We start from the raw sequence: 25,860 nt of genomic DNA on the forward strand, positions 1-25,860 counted from the left end.
TATATTCCAAACAATTTATAACTCAGACATTTGACCAACATAATAATTAACTGCAATTAATTATTGACAATTGTAATTAATTACAATTAACAATTAACTGTTACATCAAACTGATATTTCTTAGACGCTCATCCACATGTTCAGCCTCAGCAGAGGAAGAACAACCTGAAGTGAGTTGAAGACTGAGAAGCAGACGAAGAGCTCCCCCTGCTGACCGTTTATCAGAAGTGATAACTGGTAAATGTCTCGTGTTACAACTGGTACTTTTTTACTCTGGTTAAAAATCTGAACACTTTGGCCACGACTGAAAGTCACACAGAAACACAAGAGGACGATGATAGAGCAGCAACCAGCGTACTCTGCTGCCTCCACAGAGAGCCACGACGCCGCTGAGCGCCACGTTATCGTGGCCGACGACTTCCTTCACTTTCTGGCCGTGAAGATGTCGACACTGAGCCACGAGGAAATCATCCAGTCGGCTCTCCGCACTTTTGACCCCGAGTGGATCCGGTCCTCGACTAAAGTGCTGTTTGACCTGTGTCCCCCAACACAGCAGAGAGTCTCCCATGAAGGACCGCGGAGACACGACAACAACATAAAGGACTGTCTCACGCTGATGACCGAGTGTGGGGACGACTCTCCCAGATTTGTCTCTAGTCACTCTCATGAACTGTCACCGGTCGCGCGTGCACAGTGTCCCGGTCCGGACGCAGCAGCTTTACACCTGCGGCTGCGCGGCCCGCTCCGACGTGAAGGCACCGGCGGGAGCGTCCGACCTGGGCGCGGGAGCGACCACCACGGATCGCCCCAGTGGATTAACTTCTCCACGCTGTATAATAAGGATCCACGTGAAGGAAAAGACCCAAACTCAGGTTGCAGAGAGCGAAGCTGTGACGCCAGACTGTGTCAACATGGAGCCAACAACATTTACAACATTTACAACATTTACAGCGGCTTGAAGAATTATCCACATAAGGAGAGAATAAATAAACTCATGGATAGATAGGCTAATGGAAATCTTTATTATCAATTTATCAACTTCACAACTTCCTTTCTAGAAATCAACAACACACTGACGTAGTCGACACAAACACTGATGTGACTGAATGTGTTATGGTTCTCAATCTGGGGGCTGGGGCCCTCTGGTGGACCGCAAAGGTACCGACAGTGGGCTGACAAACCTTTTGGAAAACATAACAATTTTGGTGAAAAGATTATTTATATAAAAATAAAAAAGTATATAAATAATGTTTTAAAATAAAATGATCTATAAAAAATGTTGAAAAACGTTTTTTAAAATGATTTTACTTGATGATGAACTGGTGAAACTGTTTATTTCTACTGTAAACTACAATGAAGCTGGAGGTGTTGCTGACTGAACATCAGAGAGAGGCTCAGAGCCTCCTCTCTTCTGATTGGCTCACCGACCTGTTGTTACTAGAGCTCCAGAGAGAAGATTCATGTGATGGTACAAACAAACAGCAACTCTTCATTTAGATTATGTTTTGGTTTTTTCACAGTTTACTTCCTGTATAATCCTTTATAACTCCAAGAGACAAACTGAGATCAGAGCTGAACTCCAGGTTTAAAATCTGCTCCAGAGAAAAACACTTGGTGACGTCATCACCTTCAAACGTCTCCACACAGAGTCCGTGATTCATGGGGTTCAGCTGTCCGCTGGTTAAATCCCACCTGATGCAGTCTGGACAGAGGATACAGGTTATTCCAGGTGCAGCTCCAAAGGTCAAAGTTCACACTTGTTCTGACCCACTGTGTCCAGCTGTGGCTGCAGGTGTTGCTGGTTTGAGGAGAGGGAAATGTATCATGCTCTCATCTCCATCAACAACAACTAAGTAAGTTTCCCCTGAGCAAGGCACCTGGGGTCACAGGGGTTGCTTCGTACGTCACACCCTGGAGGAACAGATGTTCAACAGCTGGTCAGATAAATCCCAGGAAGGTTTGATACAACAGGAAGTAACAATGTGTGTTTATTTACTTACATCTAGTTTTTTACACCGTTGTCTAATCAAGTATCTGAGTCCAGCAGCCAGGATCAGCAGGACGAGGAGAACCACAGGCAGGATCCAAACGATGGGACCGGTCTGATCAGCTGATGTGAAAGAGTGAAACAGAGACGACAGCTGCATCACTGAAAGTTCACAAACACCAACAAAGCACCAAAAAGTCTTTTTGTGTCGTCTTCACAGAGTCGCAGCGTTTCCTCACCTCTACCGTCCGTCCCGTCTCCTGGATCTGGAGTTGGGAGGTTTCTGGGCGTCGTCTCTGTCGTCTGGTTTTTAAGGTTTGGATCTAGGAAAAACACAAGATTTGAATATTAATCAGTAATCAATACAGTTAGAAACAGCCGAAGTCATGTCTGTTTCTAACATAAAAAACACAATGACAGATATTAATCTCATTTGAATAAATTTACTCACCAACATTAAGGTGAACAATTGAATACTTTGCTAACTTTGGCAGGAAACATCTGTATCTTCCTTCATCTGCAGACGTCACGTCCAGGATCTTGAGGGATACGTTTCCATGTTTCAGCTCGACTGTGAAAAGTTTCGTCCTGTTGACGTACGACGGGAGCTTCATATCCAGGACTTCTTGTCCGTACCTGTACAGGTGCACGAAACCCGCCTTGTGATCAAGCTTTGACCACTCCACGATAAGCCTCTTGTCATCAATTGGAGGATCCAGGTGGCATGGCAGGATGACATCATCACCTGAAGCAGCCACGACTGGCTGAGGTGAACCAATCACCTGATGCTCACCTGCAAAATCATGGGAAAATTGAAACTGGAATCTGATTTGCTGTTAATTTCTATTCAGATTAATCTGATTATATTTTCTTGATTGATCGTTTGGTCTAAAAAACTGAAAATAAATTGCTGATAAAGCTGAGATAAATGTCTTTAAATTGTTTGTATTGTAAAACAAACTGTCCGAGGCTCAGAGACATTCAGTCCATGATCACATGACACAAAGAAAAGCAGGAAAACTTTCCAACTGGGAAGCTGGAGGTAAATGTTTGTTATTTGTGCTTTTGGAGTGACACGAACAAAAGAGGAAGAAGAGTTCAGGAGCTGCTTAAACAACATGTGTTTACCTCTGAGATGCAGGTGGTTTGAAGTGGTTGGTTTGTGATGGTATTAACTAACCCGTCCACTGTTAGTGAGGCTCACACACAGATTGGTCTATCTCCATGTCAATCAACAGCTCTGGTGTTTATGAGAAAAACTAGTCATCATGTGTTGCTATGACAATTCAATGACAATCAGCATCAATGACTGGTTGTCATTCACCTGCTTTGGTTATTCATTGGATGTGATGCTTTTGTAAATAATTCACATATCAAGGCTTTGTAAACCTTTAACACCTGCAGACACCTTATAAACTAACTAAATTTATCACAAATATTAAATGCAACTATTTACATTAAATAAATCTTAAAGAAAACACTTGAAGCTGATGAGTGTAAGCAGGACAATAATGCTCTGTCTCACTGTCTGACAGGATTAATGGTTGACCACTGATCAGGAAGTTGGAAGAAACAAAAACTCCACAACATCACTTCCTGTCTGTGACCAGCAGGTGGCGCCACGGGCTGACGGGGCTGATATAAGAGCTTCGAGGAAGAAATTAACTCTAAACATTAATGCAGTGGGTGAAATACACAAAGTGAACACGGACTTTAACATCTTTAGTGAATGTAATTACAGAAACTCAACTGAAACCATGTCAGTTAATTTATGTAAAAAGAAGAGATGTTTTATTTTAATTCCTTGGCTGTTTTCCACAGTTAACTACAGGTTAAAATTAAATTATGAGGCTATTAAATACTCTTAGTATTTACTTAAGAGCTCGAGAATCATCGCGTTTTTTAAGTGTTCTTCAGTATTAAAGTCGTGTATTGACAGTTATCAACATTTCTAACAGCAAACAGCGAACAGGGATTGTTAACGGCTAATTCGGCTTCATTCATTTTCCGTAACGTAAACAAATTAGATTAGATTAACTTTATTAATCCCACAACTGGGAAATTAATTTACCACAGCAGAAATATAAACATCTATAGAATAAACAACTATGGAAATATACATCAGAAATACACCAAATATACACTTATAATTACAATATACACAATACACACGATATGTACATGAAAAAGTGCGAATTTGCACATGGTCAGGAAGAGCAGGAGTTGTGGAGTCTGACAGCTGCTGGAGTGAAGGACGTTGTGATCTGAGCGTCGCAGCGGGGGGGGGGGGGGGGGGGGGTGAGGTGTATGCATTTCATACAGCAAGTCCAAAGTTTTATTGTCCCTGGTGTGACAATCCACATGCTGGGTGAAGGTAGGAAGAGCAGAGGACAGGGACGTGTGGTTGAAGTCCCCAGAGATGAGGAGGAGGGATGGATCTGGTCTGTGGCTGCAGCAGCGACGGCCGAGGGGGGGGATGTACAGTCACCGCAATGACATGTGAAAACTCTCCCTGAAGCCGGGTTAGCGCAGTAAGCTCTTCCATCTTGTTTGCGAGTGATCTTACGTTCCCCATGACGACAGACGGTAAACATGGTTTATACCGTTTTTTTTTCCCGCTGTCTGCGCTTCACTCCAGCTCTACAGCCTCTCCTCCTTCTCCGGCCGCCCAGCACAGTGGAGGGGTGTGTGGGATATAGCTAACAGCTGGTCCCGAGTGTAAACAATGGGTCCGTGGTAGAGTGAGTCTCCCGACGTTGCATCAAAAAGATAATAAAATAGCAAGAGGCAAAAACACGACTGTAAAAGTATAAACACCCATAGCTGCACTTGCTTAAATTGTCGCTGTAGTACGAGAACAAATCACACTAAGTAGTAAAAGAAAAAAAAAAATCACATTAAAGAGTAAAAAAGAGTAAAAGAGTACAGAGCTGCCACTCATGCGGCGCCATGGCAACAGACACCTATAAAATATAGACTTAAAAAAGAGATTTGGGCTTAAAACTTAAACTTTAACGGTAGTTTTCAGCTGTAATGAGAACTACACTGGTACGACAACAAAAAAACAGACAGTGAAATGAATGAATGACGAACACAGACAGTAAACTTGTTTTCACGAGCTAACAGTAGCACACGGTAGTAACGTGTCTTACCTTTAACAGGTGAGCAGGAGACGGAAGCCGAGAGGAGGAAGAAAGTCCAGAGAGAAGAAGCGTACATGAACTCTTCGAAGTTCACCAACAACATGAGAATTGTAGACGGAGACAGATCAACGGTCGCTGGACAAACTGAGCCGCTTTCAGGTTCAAAACCTTTATGTACGTTTATGCGTGACGTTTCACTGCGTGAGTCACGTCTCGTTTATTACAGCAACTCTCGGGAGAAGTTGAGGCGGGGGAAGAGGAGAGTGGGCGGTCCGGGCATTGACCTAGAGTAATCCCTGTGACGTCACGCAGCAATGACGACACAGAGAAGATAATATGATTTTATTTTCCTAAAACAAACAGACAAAAAACAATAATGTAATGTGCTGTGAGTTTCACTTCAGATCCGGATTTACCAGCTGGGTAAGCTTTATTTGATTAAACACTAACATTTTTAGGAAAGCATCAAGTATAACATTAACTAAAATAAATTATTATAAAATTCCCTCTACACAGCAGGGCCTTAAGAATGGGTTAAAACTGATTGAATTTCTCTTTAGTAGTAATTATAATGCTAATCAAATCTGCACTAAATACACACCAGTCTCCTGCTTTTAATTGGCTATGGAGCTTTTTACATAATCACACGTGATCACATGGTCAAGTTATGAGCATTACATGACTCACCATCATCTGATTTATGACTCAGCAAGTTGACTAAACCAAGATGAAAGGGCAAGATCTCGTATATAAAACAAATATAACTCTACACTCAACTTTTTCAAACATTAAAACCTGATTATTTCTACATCTGTTACACTGAAAGCACCATCACCACCAGAAATTTGGGGAGATTTCTTCTTCCAGTATCGGCTGAGCTAATCACCTGAAAGACAGTAAGCACCTAAAATACTGCAAGTTATTACCCTGATTGTTCTGGTGCTGCATCAGACACCACACACTTTTAATTAACCTCTTGATTGAGACTGAATCACATATTTGGAGTCATTATATGAATAAAATTTTGGATTAAATTCTACAGGATTTGTAATGGATAAAAACAACCTCAACAACATTGTGTTACATGTCATCAGGGTCCTAAGCCAAATGTTCTACTTCCTGTGGTGGGTTTCTGTCTTCTGCTGGCGTCGGTGATGCTGCACTTCCTCTGGAGACGCCACAAAGGTCAGAGTGTTTTCATGTAAACAAAGCGACATTTTGCAACCAGCTGTTTCAGTGTCACTTCTGTCAGGGTCGCACGTTGAACGTGTTGAGATTGAGAGTCAATTCTTGAACAAGAAGTCTTAACTCAAGGTCCACTTACTAGTTTTTTTCCTTATTTTCAACTGTATTATAAATGTATTATAGTATTTTCAACAATACTATAAAAAGTGCAATTAACTAAAATTAATAAGAAAAAAAAATACATTCATTAGACAAAAGGTGATAATTAAAAATTCGCACAAATAACGCAGCACCATCGCTCAAAAACATCACTCAAAATTAAACAACCGCATGATTGATAATATCAATTCAAACTTACATACCTCGTTCCACAACCAAGGGGGCTAAATATTAGGGGAACATCAAAATGTGTGTTTTCAGTAGGAAGCAATGGACCTGAGGCTGAGAGCCAAAGACACGGTGGAGACGTACTGTAGTCCTGTAGCTCGTGTGTTAACGGTCTGTGTCCGTCCTCCACAGATGTGGACGCTGCTCCGACCTTCTACTCGACGGTCAAACCAGGATCCACCTGACGACAGGAAACAACAGCGCCAAAGTTAAAGTGTGTGAATCACGATGTGACGGATCAAACTGAAGAAACGATCAATGTGCTTTTACAGTCTTTCATGTGTCTCTGTAGTTTTGTGTCTTTGTAGTTTTGTGTCTCTTGTCTCTAAATGATTACAGTTTTTTATCTTCAGGCTGAAAATTGTCCCACATCTGATCTACGTTATGAACAAGGGAATAACATCTTCTTGTTTATTGCTTAACTACAGTCACACAGAGAGTTCAGTGTTTTCCCCTCCAACAACTTCTTTCACTTCATAGAGATTTACAGACTTTTCATGAGACCGACCCGACAGGAACAAAAATAAAATTAAAACAAACACGATACTGAAAGCTGTTTGGTGTTTTGAGTTTCAGTAAAGATATATTTGTTTGAACTTCCTCATTTCTCCAGCAGATGTGTTTAATGTTGCCTGAAGGTAAACTGAATGCTGCACTGAACCAAAGCCTGAATAGTGAAGATTAAATTAGCTTTCTTGAGCTGAAACACTGACACTGATATTAAAGTAAAATAAAAGTCCAACATTCTCTCTGCTCTCAGCTTTAGTCTGAACTGTTTCTTCTGACTGTTCACCAGCTCGTCTGTAACCGTCTGTCTGAACCAATAAAGACCAAACAGTTTACAGAGATGAGGGTCGCCGCAGAGCCAGCTCTTAATTCTTGGCGTCCTGGTCTGACTCACGGGACGTGGGCTGAGGGGACGAGCCTGAAATACAACAACAGCAGAACCATGACGGGTGCAGACAGAACTCTGCTCAGCATTGTGGAGATGATCGAGATCAACAGTCTCTGACATCAAACCAAAACAATGTAAAACGGGCATGTGAATGAAACTCAAGGGAGGGTTTGTCCATTGATCCAATGATGACTCTTTATAAACACTGTAAGGTGCAAATTACTTTCCCATGATGCACAAATTAATTATTTATCAATCCTATTTATAGCAGCAGGATCCGTGATGGAAAGTGTTTTAGTTACAGCTGCTGGAACAGGAAACGCCACATTCCTCATGTCAAGTCACCGTTCATTTCCTGTGTGACACTCTGAGTATTGATGGTTTAATTATTGATTATAAAACATATAAAACGTATAAAGTTAATATGAGGTTAAATCATTTTACACTGTACATCTAGGTTAAATAAAACTATTATACCAACAACATTCAGTGAATAAACATCAGCTTGTATTTAAGATGAAATATGATCTTTAATAATGAAATATCGTCTTTCGTTATAAAAGAAGTTCAACCGTTTCTTTTTCTTCTCTTGTAAATCAACTCGTCAGCTGCCACTTTCAAACTAGACGATGAAATGAATAAGAAACTTTCTCTTCATTAGAAAAAGCCTCTGGTTCATTTTGTCTTCATGCTTCATGTGAACTGGTTCAGTCACAAGATGAAACTGGAGGAAATAACAGCCAATAGTTAAACTGCATTCCCCTCATGAGCATCAACTGTCATGGCGTCACTGGAGTGTTGCTTCTATTCCCGCCGTGTTTTCATTTCAGAGCTGCTAACGTGACTGTACTGACACACAGACTGGAGTCTGACTTCAGTCTCACCTCGGTCTGACCACTCCTGCAATGACATCTTCAGTCTCCTAACAGAGAGCTGCTCCTGTTTTTACTCACATATCACAGCAATGCCAGCAATTAACTGTCAATTTTATTCTAAATTAATCTGCTGTTCATTTATTTTTTTGGTTAATTGTTTAATCCAAAAACGTATTGGACTTTTTTATCAAAATATTTGCTTGAAAAAAAAAAAACACTGGAACAATGAATTCGCACAACAGATTAACTCACCAACACAAGATTCACAGGTGAGTCTGGTAGATGCCTCCATTGGCGGGCGTCACGTTCAGGATCTGAAGTGACATCATACCATGTCTGAGGTCAATTCTGGGATCATCTGTGTGTCTGTAAATATGCACTACACGCTCTGAGCTCTCCGGCTTGTGGCGGAGCTAAAGACCACTGCAGCATACACCTCTGGATACAGGTGGCTTTGCAGGTAGATGTCATCCCCGGTTCATCGGCGACTGGCTCGGACTGGCTTGGAAAATGGAGGGAAAATGAACCCCTGTTATAAGCATGATGAAGATGAAGAAGATGATCTGCTGCATCCTGCTGCTCCTCACACTGACCTCCTGTGTCTGTGGTTAGTTTACTCCTTCACTTTATTATCTAGAAACTGATACAAGTCCTCAGTTAGTCTGCTCCTCACTTTCCCTCTCTGTCTCCTCAACAGGAACATTTGTAGTGAATGTGACACAGAGCTCCTATCAGGCAGAGGAGAACCACAACATCACACTGGAGTGGAGCTTCACAACCAAACCTCACACTCCATCTGACTCCCTTAATATCTTCTGTCAGCTGATCACTGATCTCAGAGAATCAGTCCTGTATCATCTACATGAGGGTGTTGAGGTCCCAGAGTCTCAGGATGAACAGTTTTCAGGACGAGTCCAGTGCGACAAAGACGTCCTCAGAGAAGGACGAATCCGACTTCATGTGTCCAGACTGAGGACTGAGGACTCAGGACTGTACGAGTGTGAAGTCAACACAGATTATGGTGCAAACTTTGGCAAATGTCGACTCAGCGTCTCTGGTGAGTGAATTAGCAGTAAAACAAGACTCTGCTGCCATGCTAGCAGCTCTGTGAGGCTGTACTCAAGCTTAAAGCTAAATGCTAACACATCAGTTTAGCGTGTTAGCATGCTAAACACAGCAAATACAAAATTTAATCTGGATCCATCCAGTAGCTGCTGAGATGTTTCAGTCTGGACCGAAGTCATGGACAGACTGATCCACAGAGACATTAGACTGGCACCATCACTGTCCACCATGATTACCCAGAGTTCCACAGTCTTTCTCCCAGCATCCTCAGACACAAAAATATTCCTTTTACAGTGATGTTAAACAGAGAAAATAGAGAATATTTACTATTGTTGTAGCACCAGTTTAAAGATTTAATTCAGTCTCTCAATAGAAGCATCGTAGTACTTTTAAAGGATCTTTGTGTTTCCGTGGAAACCAGTGATGCACAACAGGACAGAGGTGTTCTCCCTCTCAGTCAGCTGTGGGTAAATGTTTTCACTTCAGATAAATCAACATGTTCATTCTTCTCTTTAACAGGTGAGCAGGAGACGGAAGCCGAGAGGAGGAAGAAAGTCCAGAGAGAAGAAGCGTACATGAATTCTTCGAAGTTCATCTCCATCATGAGGATTTGAGACGTGGACAGATCAACAGTCGCTGGACAAACTGAGCCGCTTTCAGCTTCAAAATCCCTTTACGTTGAGTGACGTTTCACTGCGTGAGTCACGCTTTCCTACGTGACTCACGTCTCGAATTCTCGGGAGAAGTTGAGGCGGGACCGTGAGAGGCGGGGGAAGATGACATTCTTAGAGGGTAAATCCGGATATACCAGCTGGGTGTGCTTTATTTGATTAAACACTAACATTTTTAGAGATTTCTGTCGTTTGAATATCCACAGTGGACACAACACACAGACACACTCAGCGTTCACATCGTCTGCGACACTTGTGATATATATGTTTCCTCGAAAGCCGACTTTTCAGGAAATGAGATGGCAACAGTCACGTGCTTCAACAGTTTCAAACAGACCTGCTGTCATCAGCCTGTCAGAGTGATTCCCCCTCTGTGGTTTGCAGACGGCAGCAGCAGAGACTCAGCACAGTGACTGGTGTGAAGAAGTTCCTTCATACTCGCACTTCTAGATCTGCACCTGTCGCTGCTGCTGGTTGGCGTCTCACTGAGCTGTGCTTTGTATGTGTCAGGTGTGGTGATGATCTGTCACTGGTCTGGTGAAAACTCTTTGTTTAATTGTCTCTTTACTACAAACTGAATTATTTTTGTGGTGCTGCTTCCTGTGTGATTCAGGTGTAATGTGCTCTGATGTGTCACATTCACTCTTTTAGGTCAAAGTCCATGTTTGATCTTCTGTCTTCTCATATATTCTGAATACTTCATTATTGTGCTGCGTAAAAACACTAGTGTTGATGAAGTTTATCATCATTGTTTCTGTTGTTGGTGACAAACTGTTGGAGTCGTCTTAGGGAAAACTTCTGGCAAGGAACTTGGTGCTACTGACCTTTCTCGGGACGAGTGGCGTTGCCCAGGTTCATAAGCTCTGAGTCAGGTGTTGGGGAACCGGTTTAGAAATGAGCAACTGGAACAAAGGTCAGAGAGGGGACATCATCATCATCATCATCATCATCATCATCCCCAACATCCTCTCAAAAGTAGTTGTTCATGCCAGTTCAGAGCTGAGCACCTTTCAGACATGATTCAGTTCTTCTGTACAGCCGCTTATTCTTTGGGGAGTTGGGGAAAGTCTAACATGAGCTTTTTAAGCATGAATCAGTGAATGTGTCTGATTCTCTCTGTTGTCTCTGACTGACCTCTACAAACTGACTCTGGTTATTTTGTGACTTCACAGCTTCTTAAGAGCTTCTCTCTTCTCAGCTCATCATTTATGTAATGAATGTAATTTATACATCTTTTAAATGATTATTGTTGGACATCAGGTAATGTCTGCCTCCCTTTGATTTTGAAATGTTTCTGAAGCATTTGCTGTTATTTTCATCCCAGATTAATCTGATGATATTTTCTTGATTGATCGTTTGGTCTAAAAAAAATGGTAAAATAAATTGCTGATAAAGCCGAGATAAATGTCTTTAAACTGTTTGTATGGTAAAACAAACTGTCCCAGGCTCAGAGACATTCAGTCCATTATCACATGACAAAAAAGAAAAGTTAAGTTCAATTAATTGTTTCAGCTTCATTTCCAGCCCCAAAATTAGAGACTGTAATTTTTGAATAATCATTTTGACAAAAACCTTTTGAGTGACACCAACAAAAGAGGAAGAAGAGGTCAGGAACTGCTTAAACAACAAGTGGATAAACAGCATGACAATGTTGATGTATATTGTGTGATCACATATCAATAATATATAACCCTGCTGTGAGCATCAAAGACTGGTTGTATTAATTGGTCTTGATGCTTTTGTTAATAATTCACATGGTAAATGTAAATAACTGTTATTTCCATTATGATTAAACTGACTACACAAGGCTAGAGAGAATATTAAAGACCCTTCAACATTAAAGTCAAGACTCGTTGAAGACTTCAGGCGCGAAAATTAACGAGCTAACAGTAGCCTAGCAAACAAGCTAGCTGTTGACGTTAATTAGGTTTAACGGCTTCAACAGTTTTAGATTCAGTACACTAATATCTCTCGTGTCTATAGCAAATAAACGTCCAACAACCCGCTTATAAACACAGAAAAAAGAGATTCATCACGTTTCAAAGTTTCCTTCTGTATTAAAGTATTTATACGTGTTAACGTGTCTGTTTACCTGCAACAGGTGAGCAGGAGAGGAAAGCCAAGAGGAGGATGAAAGTCCAGAGAGAAGTTTAATCCAGGTTCCTCTGTGACCGGACGATAAGAGACTCAGAGACTGAAGGTGAGGAGACTGACGGCACTCTCTGCACGTTCTACGTGATGACGTCGCCCTGCGTGGGTCACGTCCATGGTCGTATCCCATGCTAACAGGGTAAACTAAAGTGTTAGCATTTAGCTTTAACCACCACTCATCCACAGCGCAGCCTCACAGAGCTGTTAGCATGGCTGTCACAAGATGGCGCCAGAGCTAAACTCTGAGAGAGAGATTAAAGTTATTGATATTAAAGCTAAAAGCTGAAGTCTGTTCCAGAAACACTTGACCATTCCTCTGTCATCAGACTGGATCACTGTAACACTCAGCAGGTAAAATCCCTTCTGATAAACGGTCAGCAGGGGGAGCTGTTGGTCTGAGCCTCAGTCATTAACTCACCTGTGTTGATGTTACCTGGGTCTTTTCTTCCTCTGCTGAGGGTGAACATGTAGATGAGTGTCTCTCACAGACACTAGAAAGGGACTCTTTCATCAGTAACTTATAGAGAAGGTGAAGTTTACAGGTTTCCTGAATGTTACTTTCACACTGTCAGTTATAATAATTTATAACTTCCAGCTTCTAATGAGCTTCTCTCTTCTCAGCTCATGTGTTTATGAGTTTATTTTATTTATTTGTGTCTTCATGTATTTCCCTGTCAGAACCTGCCACCAACCAACCATCAAGAGGAAGAACTGGTCGTTGTACCATGGTTTGTAGCTCCTGCAGTTTCTTGTTGCAAAGCATCTCTGATGTTTATTTCAACTTAATACTTGGAAATTTCTGGGTCTCTGACATTAAGACTCTCACACAGAGAAGAAACAAACTTCTCTCATGTAAATAGAGATTTATTTACATTATATTCACTTTATAAACTTTACAAGCACAAATGTAATTTATGAGAAGACACTGGTCCTCAGTCAGGAGATGGTCACCTCCCTCCGTTTGCATGAAGACAGTGAGGGACATGAAAGGTCACAGGTCCGACTGGATGTGCAGGGAAAACGAGCCTTGAGGACCGACGGGGTCAAAGGAAGTAGAGACAGAGCAACTTTGCTTTCCGACAAACGGAGCTTTTCTGTCCTGGAATAAGGGTTTACTGTGTTATCGGTAGTTTTAGTGGCACAATGGCTTGAGGTAGAGCAGAGTTTGACCAGTAGAGTTGTTGCTGCTGCTGCTGCTAATACTACTACCACTGCTGCTGCTGTCAGTCCCAGTCCAGCGTAGAGACCGATCCTTCCCCGACTCTCTGGTTCTGGTCTCTCAGTTTGTCTCTGAGTTTCAGGCTGATCAACAGCTGCTGTAAAGAACATAAACATTTTGATTTATCTGAAAAGGAAATATGTGTCAGTGAAAAGTAGCCTACTAAAATGCTTTTATGGAGAGAAGTAATTGGGAAAAAATATATATGTGGATCAGTCTGTCCATGACTTCGGTCCAACTAAAACATCTTAGCAGCTACTGGATGGATCCAGATGAAATTCTGCAGAAACATTTGTATTTCCTGTGTTTAGCATGCTAACATGCTAAACTTATGTGTTAGCATTTAGCTTTAAGCTTGAGTACAGCCTCACAGAGATGCTAGCATGGCAGCAGAGTCTTGTTTTACTGCTAATTCACTCACCAGAGACGCTGAGTCGACATTTGCCAAAGTTTGCTAAATAATCTGCGTTGACTTCACACAGGTACAGTCCTGAGTCCTCAGTCCTCAGTCTGGACACATGAAGTCTGATTCGTCCTTCTCTGAGGACGTCTTTTTCACACTGGACTCGTCCTGAAAACTGTTTATTCTGAGACTCTGGGACCTCAACACCCTCATGTAGATGAAACAGGACTTTTGAGGCTTTGAGATCATCAGTAAACTTCTCACATAGAATATAAAGGAAGTCAGGTGGAGTGTGAGGTTTGGTTGTGAAGCTCCACTCCAGTGTGATGTTGTGGTTCTCCTCTGCCTGATAGGAGCTCTGTGTCACATTCACTACAAATGTTCCTGTTGAGGAGACAGAGAGGGAAAGTGAGGAGCAGACTAACTGAGGACTTGTATCAGTTTCTAGATAATAAAGTGAAGGAGTAAACTAACCACAGACACAGGAGGTCAGTGTGAGGAGCAGCAGGATGCAGCAGATCATCTTCTCCCTGTGAGAGGAGACAGAGCTGAAGAGTCACAAAGAAGGAAAATCTACAGTCTGACTTCATTCAGTCAGTACGATGCTGCTTCCTCTTTATGATCCTGCTCATTACAAACAGCTGATCAGAGGACGGGACGCCGAGCCTCCCTGTGAATATGTGAATATTAATTATTTAAATCATGAAGAATCATGAAGCCACAAAAATCATTTGGTTCAACATTTAGCTTCATTCACTAAAACACAAAGAGTCTGAAGATTTCACTCCTGGAAAATCAAAGAAACAAGTTTCCTCACAGACGTTCATATAAACCTTCACAGAATCAACCAAGTTGTAATTATTGATCTCCACAGAGAGAAACAAACAATTATTAACACACTGTATCTCAGAAAGTGTAAAACCTTTACACCAGGATCAATGTAACAACGATCACAACTTACTGCTCTGGAGGAACATGACGTCCCATCTTCTCTCGCGTGAGAGGAGGCGGCAGCTGCAGCTGCTTTTACACTCTGAGTTACAGAACACACACAGGGGTGTGTTCTTACCTGTGACTGGTTGGTGTTTGTACTGATGTTGTGAAGTGCATGTTTCCTTGTTCTTTATGAATTGGCCTGAAGACTAGACAAACTGGTTTAAGTTCAAATGTTTTCCTGGCAACATAACGACCAACTTACGTCAGGTCACATTCTGTCAGATAGAACAGCAGATACTTATTGTAATGACTGTGTCCTCATATTTTCATAGCCTCCAGTCATCTCTTGAAATATATCTGACATAATTTCCTCAGATTCTACATCAGTGTTGTTTGAACTGTTCACTTCATCAGCTTGTTGCTGCTTCACAGATAAATTAGACTGAAGCTCCACAGTTTACAAACCTCTCCTCATCCCACATCATCAGCTGCTGTAAATCACAGAAGAGACGAGGCAGAAGTGACACAACACAAAGAAACATGAAGGAACTCAAACTGACTCAGGATCAGTCAGAGGTCAGTCCATAAAGACACCAACAAATCCTGAGGAGTGTATTTTTTCATTTGAAGAAACTTAATACATCATTGAACGTAAAGTGTATGAATATAAATGTAATGTTACAGTGTCAAACTGGAGGACATGTTCCCATCTGTGTGTGTTCACAACTTGATAAAGTCAAACACTGGAACACTACAAGAGTTTATTATCATTAATATGAACCTGGGCTCTCAGATATGTGTGCGTGCGTGCGTGTGCATTCGTGTGTGTTTATAAACCAACTTCCTTCTCCTTTTATTTAATGACTTTTATCAAAATCTGCAAAATTCCTTCCAGGTTTTGATCTTCACAGTCTTCAAGATTATGTAGAAGTTCCTGACTCGTCCATCACAGTGGACAACGTGTCTCATCATGTCTCATCTTGTGTTACAGAGTTGTGTGTTGCTGCAGTTCAAAGTGCAGATTAAAAGTGTTAAAGTAGGAGAAGAGAAGGATATAAAGAGCATGAGAAGAAGAATCTGAGAGTGGAGCCATATTTTCACGCTCTTTATATTCTTTAGAACAGACACACCAACAAAAGACAAATGAAAACAACCACTTTTTACGCTCTGTGTGTGGCTTACAGTCAAACCGATGTCTGTTTATGGCTTAGGGTGTGTGGTGAAAAAGCCATTGGCTGTACGCCAGTGCTCTTTACGAGAATAAGTTATTTCTTTAGATGGATTTCCTGAATTCCATCACCACATGACTTTCTGGATCAAGTCAAGAAACAGTCTCCAGCTCTAGACCAGATTAGATAAACCAAGAATTCATCAACAGCATTTTTTAAGCGGTGGATCGTAACAGGAAGTGATTATTAGAAGAAATGCTGTTTCATCTTTGAAATGATTCATAAAACATCATGTATCTAAACAGGTGTCGGGATATTAGATCAAGGTCGAGCTCAAACAAGATAATCATTGATATGAGCAACAACACGTCACAGTGTGATCTGGAGGATTGTTAAATGAAAGCTCATCTTCAGAGTCAACACCTGTAACAAAGTACAAACAGGAAAACACCTGACAACATCTAACACACCTGTTTATTGTCTCACAGGTTCTGTAGCAGGTGTTGATATGATGCAACAACAGTCCACATGAGACGAAGCTGCAGGACGGACAAATAATAATAATATCCAACAATAACTTATATCACAATTCACATTTGTGACACTAGTCACAGTCACAGTCTTTCTCACTTTTTAAGACTCAGGTGACCAACTGTGATGACAGCTAGTCTTGTGAGAGGTGAAAGGTCAGAGGTCAGACTGGGTGTGCAGAGAAAAGCAGCCTCATGGACCAACAGGGTGACAGGAAGCAGAGACAGAGAGAAGTCTGCTCTCTGAGGAACGTCACTCTTACACCTCTGAATAAAGGTTTACTGTCTCATCAGGAGATTTAGTGAAACAAGGACTTGAGGAACAGCAGAGTTTGACCAGTAGAGCTGCTGCTGCTGTCAGTCCCAGTCCAGCGTAGAGGCCGATCCTTTTATAAATCTCTGGTTCTGGTCTCTCAGTTGGTCTCTGAGTTTCAGGCTGATCAACAGCTGCTGCAGAGAAGAATGAACATGTTGATTTATCTGAAGTGGAAACATTTCTCCTGCTGAGAGACTGAATTCAATCTTTAAACTGATGCTAAAACAACAACAATGTCGAGAAAATTCTTTTCTGGTTCCAGCTTCTCAAATGTAAAGATTTTCTCTGTTGAACATCACTGTAAATGGAATATTTTTGTGTCTGAGGATTCTGGGAGAAAGACTGTGGAACTCTGGGTAATCATGGTGGACAGTGATGGTGCCAGTCTAATGTCTCTGTGGATCAGTCTGTCCATGACTTTGGTCCAGACTGAAATATCTCAGCAGCTACTGGATGGATCCAGATTAAATTTTGTATTTGCTGTGTTTAGCATGCTAACACGCTAAACTGATGTGTTAGCATTTAGCTTTAAGCATCACTTCCCCACAGCACAGCCTCACAGAGCTGCTAGCATGGCAGCAGAGTCTTGTTTTACTGCTAATTCACTCACCAGAGACGCTGAGTCGACATTTGCCAAAGTTTGCACCATAATCTGTGTTGACTTCACACAGGTACAGTCCTGAGTCCTCAGTCCTCAGTCTGGACACATGAAGTCTGATTCGTCCTTCTCTGAGGACGTCTTTGTCACACTGGACTCGTCCTGAAAACTGTTCATCCTGAGACTCTGGGACCTCAACACCCTCATGTAGATGAAACAGGACTTTTGAGGCTTTGAGATCATCAGTAAACTTCTCACATAGAATAGAAAGGAAGTCAGATGGAGTGTGAGGTTTGGTTGTGAAGCTCCACTCCAGTGTGATGTTGTGGTTCTCCTCTGCCTGATAGGAGCTCTGTGTCACATTCACTACAAATGTTCCTGTTGAGGAGACAGAGAGGGAAAGTGAGGAGCAGACTAACTGAGGACTTGTATCAGTTTCTAGATAATAAAGTGAAGGAGTAAACTAACCACAGACACAGGAGGTCAGTGTGAGGAGCAGCAGGATGCAGCAGATCATCTTCTCCCTGTGAGAGGAGACAGAGCTGAAGAGTCACAAAGAAGGAAAATCTACAGTCTGACTTCATTCAGTCAGTACGATGCTGCTTCCTCTTTATCATCCTGCTCATTACAAACAGCTGATCAGAGGACGGGACGCCGAGCCTCCATGATGATGTCAGAGACAATGTGAGCTACAGTCACTGTGATGTCACGTTTGTTTTGACGTCTCACATTTAGAGAGAGAAACTTCATGAGCCGCAGTCACGTGTTTCTGCCACAAGATGGTGCCAGAGTTAAACTCTCCTCTGCTCCTGACACTTTCAGCTCTCAGCTCTCTGAACAGGACTCACTGCAGTGTTAGAGTTTTATGATGATCTGTCTCTCACTGCATTGATCACATCTGTTGAAAACTTATTGTCTGATTCAGGTTCAATGTGGTCTGATGTTGTTTCACAGACAAACTGAGACAGAGAGCTAGATTCAAGCTACAAGACGACTCCACATCGCCCCCCACAGTCTGTCAGCAGAACTGCAGCTCAGAGGAAAACAGCTGTTTTCTGTTTTCATAAATAACAAAAGATCCCAAAATAGAAAAGCTTGTTTAAAACAGTGTTAACATAATCTGAGCATTACAAGAGCTGCATCAACTTTTGCTTCCTGTGACCTCGACTCTCTCGACCAGAGTCAATAATAGAAACAGAAGAGGCGAAGTAGTAGTAGACGCCCTCTGATTGGTCGCCTTGACTGAAGACTCACAATAGGACCCTGTTGTTTATTGTGATTCTGTGATTTAAAGCCTCATATTTCAGAAAGTTACATGTCAAAGTTGATCAAATAAAGCTCAGTATGAATATTAATTAATCATCATGAATCAAGTTGGATGTGATGATTCTTTAGCTTCATTCACTGAAACACAAACAGTCTGACGAGTTCATGAAATACAATAAACAAGTTTCCTTACCAGCGTTGATGGAAACCTTCGTAGACGTCAGACAGAACAAACCAAGTTCCAAATATTAGTCTCCACCGAGAGAAGCACAGCAGTATCAGCACACTGCATCTCAAACAACCAACAACACCTTTACACCGTGAAGGTCGTGTCTTTTCTCCCGTGGGAGAGATGGTGTTTATGTTTATGTATAAAGAGTGATATCAAGAGAGGTGTGTTTTTCCTTCAGGTCACTGTTATTTCTCCATGCAGGTCTGATAAGGGCCATACTTCTTGAAACTCTGCATAGAAAGCACGGGGCAGAGCAAACTTTGAGAAAAATTAGATATAATTTGATAAGATTGAGATAAAACATGAGGTATAAAAACACAAGGGCATACTACTGGTTAGTACAGGAAAATAATCGTCTGAACTCTACACCAGATATAATACGAGGAGAGAATATGTGATTTTTGTTCATGTAGAAGCTGTAAAACAAAGTCTGTAAAAATCTTTTCATGCAGTGAAATTGAAAGTTTGTGATGCACATTCAACAGCATCACTCCCTCATGGCCGAAGTGTGTTTACAGTCAATACATAGGGGAGACTGCACTGTGTTCTGTCAAAACAGGAGCTAAAACATGTTCAGGGCGGGGGTTTAAAATGCATAAAATAACGACAGGCATTTACAGACATAATAAACACATCAAGGATGGTTCTTCCCCTCAGAGACCTGTGGGAGAAGGGGAGCAGGTCGTACCATCTCAGGCCACCGCCGCTGACCCAGTGGATGCTGGCATCAAGGCCGAAGCCGGAGTTACGATTTGACCGCACTTAGAGTTAGTGTTAAATAAACAATTCATGTGAGAACAAAGGATAACAACTGAGCAATAAATGCAATGTAAAATCACAAAATAAAAATACCTTGATGTGTGAAGAAGAAGGCTCATCTTTGTGTTATTTATTCAGTTTTCCTACCAATGTCTTGAGTTGCACCGCACAATGCATTGGTGACCCCGACAACTAAAGGTGAGCCACCTGTAAAAAGTGGGTGTAGACAGGTAGCAGGTGCAGCAAGGTTGTTGTTTTTGGCAGTATGAGGATGCGTGGCCTCGCTAGCTGTATGATTTTTTATTTGGTTACATGTCGGTAAACTGACCCTCAGTTACACAAAACTTTAACGTGTGTGTAGATTATATTCAACGATGAGAACCGAAGCAAACGTCTTGTACCTAATGGATAGAACAGGTACCGCCCCCCCCCCCCCCTTCACTAATATGTTTAGCTTCTCATTCACCACTCAACATCGTCAGCAAAGTTAAAAACAACAGTTCTCACTTATAACTATAAATATTAAAACTTAATTCACACATTCATGCCTGGAAGAATCTTGTAATACGATTTCGGACACCCCTAAAGTGGACCGTACCAAGTCTTCACACGTCATCATAATGTAGACGTTAATTGAACGTCACGCCTACCCACCTCAGTCTCTCGGCGGCGCGCATGCGCAAGTATCAGCTACTACTACCGGATCGTTCAGGTAAATGTAAGTAGCAGTAGCTAACTATTCAGCTTGTTTTATACACTTTACTATATTACCTTCAGTTTCTGAATTACACCGTGTATACTTAAGTATCTATGGATGAATGCTAATGTTAGCTAGCTTTGCCTTTTTGCTATATTTTTGTTAAGTAGCTGAAGCTAACGTTGTGCTATCTGTCACTAGCTTATTAAGTTTAGCTAGCTGATACCGCGCCCTTTCATTTCCAAGTGTTGTCTTGTCATTTTAATACCAATAAAACATGTCATGTATGATCTAATGTTAGCAAACACTGGTGCTCAGTCATGAGCAGTGACACAAAGGAGGATTAGTTGTTGTAGAGATACGTTTTGACATCAATGTATAGTTTATTATTTCATTTTGATAGTGTTTGTTTAGAGCTAATCTTATTAGCTTCTATAATTGACACCCCCTATGAATACAAACGTGTCACCTGGTTGGTTATTTGAACAATATTAGTTTGCTGAAGGCTCAGTAATTGTATTAGCAGTGGTGGAAAGTAATTAAGTACATTTACCTACTTGAGTACTTCCATTTTATGCTACTTAATACTACAACTCAATACATTTGCAAGAGAGATGTGGTACTTTCTTTTCCACTACATTTATCTGACAGCCTTAGTTACAAGTTCCTGTAAAGATAAATATTTTTACATAATGGATAATGTAACAAGCTTTTAAAATACAACAGATTGTTAAAGATTAAACCACTGGTTTCCAACCTTTTTGGCTTCTGACGTCTTACAAAAAGCAGTGATTAATTGGGGTCACACTTCAGAATTATATGTTAACAGCTCCAACAAATAGTGATTTTTCACAGGGTTGTCATAACCTGGGTTCTAGGCCATGACAAATTAGGGAATGGACAAGACTGATGACAGTTGATTAGATTATTTATTATTAAAATGAATAAACTGAAGTGGCAAATTTACATCAGTAAAAGTTCAAATGATCCAATATCTCACCAAAAATGAAAGATTAGCGAAAACCATAATTTATACACTACAGACATGATAAACAAGCAAAAATACTGTAGGATAGTAACAATTGCCTTCTTTTTTGGTAGTAGACCAAAATGGCACCAAACTGGAGATGGACTGCAATGACAGTCCAGATCCATTGATTTGTGTTTTGAATAACAAAAAACAAAAATGATTTTTTTTCAGCTAGATACAAGTCTGTCCTTACTCAGTTATTGTGTGTATGTGTGTTTCTGTTTAGCTTCTAACCTTTCAGATTTCCGCTGAACTCAGGATGTGGGCTGATGTCTGTCTGAAAGTGAGGAACAAAGAGAACGTCGAAACAGAATGGACATCTCGTCGCTCTGCCTCTTAATGTGTAAGAAATGTTGCTTTTTAAAAAAATGTTTTTTATATTTGGTGTTACCATGCAGATTGTTTTTATTTTTATATGATCAGATAGTCATTCTCCAGTCCAATACAGTGAAGCTGAATAATTTGTAGTTATACTATAACACTAAGTTATTTAGTCATGTTCATGTTGCATATAGAAAATTCAGTTTGTTTTCTCAAAATAAAAGCTTATCTACAAGGCAATGTGGCATGTGAGAACATATTTTTGTAATTTGCGTCAACGTTACCTTGACAGCCCCGCTCACTCGTGTTGGTGACAGGATGACTTTCAAATCCTAGTTTCATTCTCTCAAAATAAAATAATATGGGTCTCTAAAGTGAAGTCACAACATGGCTTGTTAAAAGAAAAAGCACAGGTGTTTTTAATGTTTCTGTTTTTGAATGTTCACAGAAGGAGCAGGTGATGATCTCCCCCTTATGGTTTTGCTTTAATGTCTGTCATTTCCTGTCTGAACCCACAGCAGCCACGCTCAGTATCCATCCTAACAGGTCTCAGTTCTTCCGTTATGAGACCTTCACTCTGAGCTGTGCAGTGCCAGCGAACTCAAGCAGCTGGACACTGAAGAGAAACACCTCCTCCGGGTCGTTCCTTTCATGTGAGGTGGGCTGGGGTCGCCTGAGTGGCTCCTCCTGCTCCATTTTGGGCGTGTACTCGTCAGACACCGGAGTGTACTGGTGCGAATCCAAGGAAGGGGAGCGCAGCAACGTCCTCCACATCTCAGTGAACAGTAAGCCTGCAATTCCAAATATTCTTAGAGTCAAGTCAAAAAAGACAAGTGTTTATGATGTGATAGAATAAGTTTCATTTGTAAAACTGATCCATCCATCCGTCCATCCATCTATCTTCAATCGCTTAATCCAGGGTTGGTTCATAGTAGCAGCAGGCCAAGCAAGCGAGCTCAGACATCCCTCTCCCCAGCAACGTTTTCCAACAGTCTAGTACTACACCTGCTTTTCTGCTGACGCTGCACCAACCTGCCTCTCAATCTCCCACTGCATCCTCACTCGAGAACAGACCTACTGTAACTTATATTTTCATCATCCAGCCTATTTATATTAGTTGTGCATCCATGCTTTGTCATTGCTTTGCAAAATTCTGGTTGAATTCTGATTTTTGTTGCTTCTTAAGTATATTTCTTCACCTTTGCTGAACATGTTTAGTTTGTTTTCTACAACTAAACAGACTGAGCTGGAAAACGTAGGATTAAAAAACGAGGACAATCCAAGATCTCATGGTTTGTCGTTCTGTATTTCAGGTGGTACTGTGCTCCTGGAGAGCCCGGCACTTCCTGTGACGGAGGGAGATAAAGTGACACTTCGCTGTTCCATCAAGGAAAGATATGAGGAGAAGTCCAAGTCAGATTTCGACGCTGCGTTCTACAAAAACGATGTTTTCATCGGGATTCACTCTGATGGGACGATGATCCTTCCAGCGGCGTCCAAGTCTGACGAAGGTTTCTACAAGTGTCGGCACCCGACGAAAGGAGAGTCTCCACAGAGTTTGCTGGCTGTGAGAGGTGACGGCGATGATGATGATGATTATGATGATGATGATGATGATGATGATGATATTCTCCTCTCTACGTTCAGTGTGTGTGGGATTTGTCGGGTGGTACAGACGAGTCTCTGAGACAAAGCTGCTCTACAGGCAGGAATCTCACCTCGTTGATCAAACTCAGTGAAGCTGCCCGGTCACAGTCAGACTCCGTATCGAATCATTTGTGGGGACAAACCTCTTGAAGGCAGCTTGAAACTGTTTGACTTGTTTCTGCTTTTTAGACTTGACTTTTTCATTGTGTGTGTTCTTTAACAGAGAAATGAAACTTGATACCTCCACACAAACGGTTAAGAGTGAACACTGAGGGGAAGTGAGATCCAAAGCACAAAGACGGACTGGTTTGGGTTCTTGTGACCCTGTCAGCCTTTAATATGGCGCTCACGCTGCTGTGACACCGTCAGACCCCGTGATCAACAGGTTTTAAAAAGGGATATCGTCTTTTCTTTTATTGGGCACATTCTGAATTCGTGTCCAAAGGTTGGACGTGGGAGCGGTGGGCAGGTGTGAAGACGAGGGGCCAGACTGGGTGGACGCAGCTCTGAAACAAAGGGGCTTGTGGGTTGGGGAGTACCTACCGACCAACCTTGCAACTCACAGGACTTAAAGAACCTGCTGCCATATTTACTGTGTCATATTTGGATAAAACATGAACTGTTGTTCTGTCGTCTCTTCGTCACAGTCAGAGATCAGCCCACGGTCGAGCCCACCGCTCCTCCCCTCATGTCTCTGCCCAGGCTGCTGTGCACCGTCCTGCTGTTTGTCATCTACACTGCCATAATGATCATGTGTATATACCTGTACCGAAGGCTGGCTCGAGGTAAGAAACCCTGGTAATAAAACAATATATCGATCCCTGAATATATTATCTTTGCTGTGTCATGTGCTCTGGAGACGTTAAACTTTACAAACATTTTTTAGCATTTTTAGTTAAAATTCTCCAGATTCTTTCCTTTTTTTTCCCCTTGTAGACTTTTCAACAGTGTTGTGAACTGTTGCTTGAAGGCAAGTCACGTGGTGTGATGACCCTGGGATTCTCTCTGGGGTTTGCCATGCATTCATGTGTTGTCTAAATAACAACATAACATAACATAAATAACAAACACACAACAATATTCCCACCCCCAAACCCCGGTGGCAGAATAACCGTTAGTTGCTGTCCAGGAAGAGTGACCTAGATCTGTCAGAAATGTTATTTATATCAGCTTTAACCCTGATGAGAAGCACAAATACTGAGAACAGCTTTCAACATGTTTCAACTCCACTAGCAATAAAATACACATCATCTTTGTAGCGTCCATGTTATTTCCACATTAACATGCGAGGAGCACCTGAATGCAGCACCGAGCTGTGTGTCTGTGTGCGGTGTGATCGTGGGATCAGGAAGCACCTGGCACCTGTGGCACTGATGTTATCTAACCCTCGGCCACATACAGTACATCTCTGCAGCTGCCGAACCACCTCTCTCTCTCTGATTTTCTCCACAAGCGCCATATCCGGGGTTCGGTTTGTTTTTATTCTGTGTTTTGCTGCCACATCCTCTCCTCATGCACGCCGCTGCCTTTACTGATCTCCACCTCCCTGGTCGTATATTTAATTTGATTTATTGGCTGTTTCGGATCCTGATACAAGCAGAGTCGTAAATTACAAACAATGTTAGAACCATAAATGAAGTGAATTCAGTTATAGTGACAGCAGGAAGTGTTCATAGAGCTAAAATGGTGAGTTACAGCAACATAAACTATAACTATAACTACCTCCCAGTTGTTAATTTACTTTTTATGTAAAAGAAACACAGGAAACAGGGAGTGGGAAGATTTATGTGGCGGGACCATAAATCCATCGATAGTTGCTCCTGGAGAGAATTAGACAGGAAGGAAACAGGTGGATAAAGACACCTCCGCCTCTCAGTGTATTTACGCTCCATTAAAAACAGTCTTTCTCTGCTCTTCCTGCAGCTGGAGCTGCTGCTGCTGGTCTCATAGCTGAATGATGAGTCCTGTTTCCTGCTCGGAGGAAGAAGAAGAGGAAGAAATTACACTGAACAACCGACCAATTATATGCTGCCTAATATTATTGTGAATAAAGTAATACACATTTTTATTTTTTTCTTACATTTTATATGATTTTTCTACTAACTCACAGCTACTATAACATGATGCTTAAATCAAGGTCACGTTTACATGGTTTATTTAATAATCTGCACGAATTGAACCATGTGGAAAATATTCTTGTTCCTGCATCTGATGAGTTTTTAATAATCAATAAGCTTGATGCTGTAATCATTATGTTATTTGTACTAATATTTACCTGCACTGTCGTTGCTAAGTAACCATCTAATGAATAAATAGATGGACTTCTGTAGTCTGTGTGAGTTTTTGCCCCTGAAGTTCAGAGAGCTGGCCACTAGGTG

General features: G+C 41.5%; 3 protein-coding genes and 2 long non-coding RNA genes across 8 annotated transcripts; 2 read left to right on the forward strand and 3 right to left on the reverse strand.

The window, feature by feature from the left end:
* Positions 1 to 1,981: 1,981 nt before the first annotated feature.
* On the reverse strand, positions 1,982 to 5,330 carry LOC130164683 (butyrophilin-like protein 10). The gene is made up of 4 exons (XM_056369571.1): positions 5,140 to 5,330; positions 2,439 to 2,780; positions 2,227 to 2,310; positions 1,982 to 2,110 (listed from the first exon to the last, which is right to left on the reverse strand). The coding sequence occupies exons 1-4, from the start codon at positions 5,231 to 5,233 to the stop codon at positions 1,989 to 1,991; spliced, it is 642 nt and encodes a 213-aa protein (XP_056225546.1). The 5' UTR covers positions 5,234 to 5,330; the 3' UTR covers positions 1,982 to 1,988.
* Positions 5,331 to 10,414: 5,084 nt separating this feature from the next.
* Positions 10,415 to 12,500, reverse strand: LOC130164533 (uncharacterized). Its single transcript, XR_008826622.1, has 2 exons — positions 12,301 to 12,500; positions 10,415 to 11,110 (listed from the first exon to the last, which is right to left on the reverse strand). It is a non-coding gene; the product is annotated as an uncharacterized LOC130164533 (long non-coding RNA).
* A 128-nt stretch (positions 12,501 to 12,628) lies between these two features.
* Positions 12,629 to 17,061, forward strand: LOC130164534 (uncharacterized). Its single transcript, XR_008826623.1, has 3 exons — positions 12,629 to 12,710; positions 13,038 to 13,087; positions 15,350 to 17,061. It is a non-coding gene; the product is annotated as an uncharacterized LOC130164534 (long non-coding RNA).
* Positions 13,211 to 15,355, reverse strand: LOC130164528 (uncharacterized). 2 transcript variants are annotated; one of them, XM_056369320.1, is made up of 4 exons: positions 14,943 to 15,355; positions 14,456 to 14,511; positions 14,000 to 14,365; positions 13,211 to 13,672 (listed from the first exon to the last, which is right to left on the reverse strand). In XM_056369320.1, the coding sequence occupies exons 1-4, from the start codon at positions 14,966 to 14,968 to the stop codon at positions 13,296 to 13,298; spliced, it is 825 nt and encodes a 274-aa protein (XP_056225295.1). In that variant the 5' UTR covers positions 14,969 to 15,355; the 3' UTR covers positions 13,211 to 13,295. The 2 variants fall into 2 exon arrangements, with proteins under 2 accessions (XP_056225295.1, XP_056225294.1); XM_056369319.1 differs by having other exon boundaries at positions 13,211 to 13,675.
* Positions 17,062 to 20,433: 3,372 nt separating the features above from the next.
* Positions 20,434 to 25,811, forward strand: LOC130164529 (low affinity immunoglobulin gamma Fc region receptor III-A-like). Of its 3 annotated transcripts, none has more exons than XM_056369322.1 (6): positions 20,434 to 20,505; positions 21,741 to 21,857; positions 22,354 to 22,620; positions 23,149 to 23,409; positions 24,130 to 24,267; positions 25,406 to 25,811. In XM_056369322.1, exons 2-6 carry the CDS (start codon positions 21,827 to 21,829, stop codon positions 25,438 to 25,440), a joined length of 732 nt encoding a protein of 243 aa, XP_056225297.1. In that variant the 5' UTR covers positions 20,434 to 20,505; positions 21,741 to 21,826; the 3' UTR covers positions 25,441 to 25,811. The 3 variants fall into 3 exon arrangements, with proteins under 3 accessions (XP_056225297.1, XP_056225298.1, XP_056225296.1); XM_056369323.1 differs by having other exon boundaries at positions 20,466 to 20,499; positions 22,357 to 22,620; XM_056369321.1 differs by having other exon boundaries at positions 20,468 to 20,499.
* Positions 25,812 to 25,860: the final 49 nt, after the last annotated feature.

The sequence above is a fragment of the Seriola aureovittata genome, chromosome 23 (genome assembly GCF_021018895.1).
Source record: "Seriola aureovittata isolate HTS-2021-v1 ecotype China chromosome 23, ASM2101889v1, whole genome shotgun sequence".
NCBI lineage: Eukaryota > Metazoa > Chordata > Actinopteri > Carangiformes > Carangidae > Seriola > Seriola aureovittata.

Coding starts and splice junctions, on each gene's coding strand:
- LOC130164528 (XM_056369319.1), bottom strand. CDS start 14,968: ATGGGACGTCATGTTCCTCCAGAGCA. Junction 14,512..14,942: donor CGTCATGTTCCTCCAGAGCA/GTAAGTTGTGAT, acceptor CTCCTCTCACAG/GGAGAAGATGATCTGCTGCA. Junction 14,366..14,455: donor ACTGACCTCCTGTGTCTGTG/GTTAGTTTACTC, acceptor TCTCCTCAACAG/GAACATTTGTAGTGAATGTG.
- LOC130164683 (XM_056369571.1), bottom strand. CDS start 5,233: ATGTTGTTGGTGAACTTCGAAGAGTTCATGTACGCTTCTTCTCTCTGG. Junction 2,781..5,139: donor CTCCTGCTCACCTGTTAAAG/GTAAGACACGTT, acceptor ATGATTTTGCAG/GTGAGCATCAGGTGATTGGT. Junction 2,311..2,438: donor AATTGTTCACCTTAATGTTG/GTGAGTAAATTT, acceptor TGTTTTTCCTAG/ATCCAAACCTTAAAAACCAG.
- LOC130164529 (XM_056369322.1), top strand. CDS start 21,827: ATGGACATCTCGTCGCTCTGCCTCTTAATGT. Junction 21,858..22,353: donor GTCGCTCTGCCTCTTAATGT/GTAAGAAATGTT, acceptor CTGAACCCACAG/CAGCCACGCTCAGTATCCAT. Junction 24,268..25,405: donor GTACCGAAGGCTGGCTCGAG/GTAAGAAACCCT, acceptor CTCTTCCTGCAG/CTGGAGCTGCTGCTGCTGGT.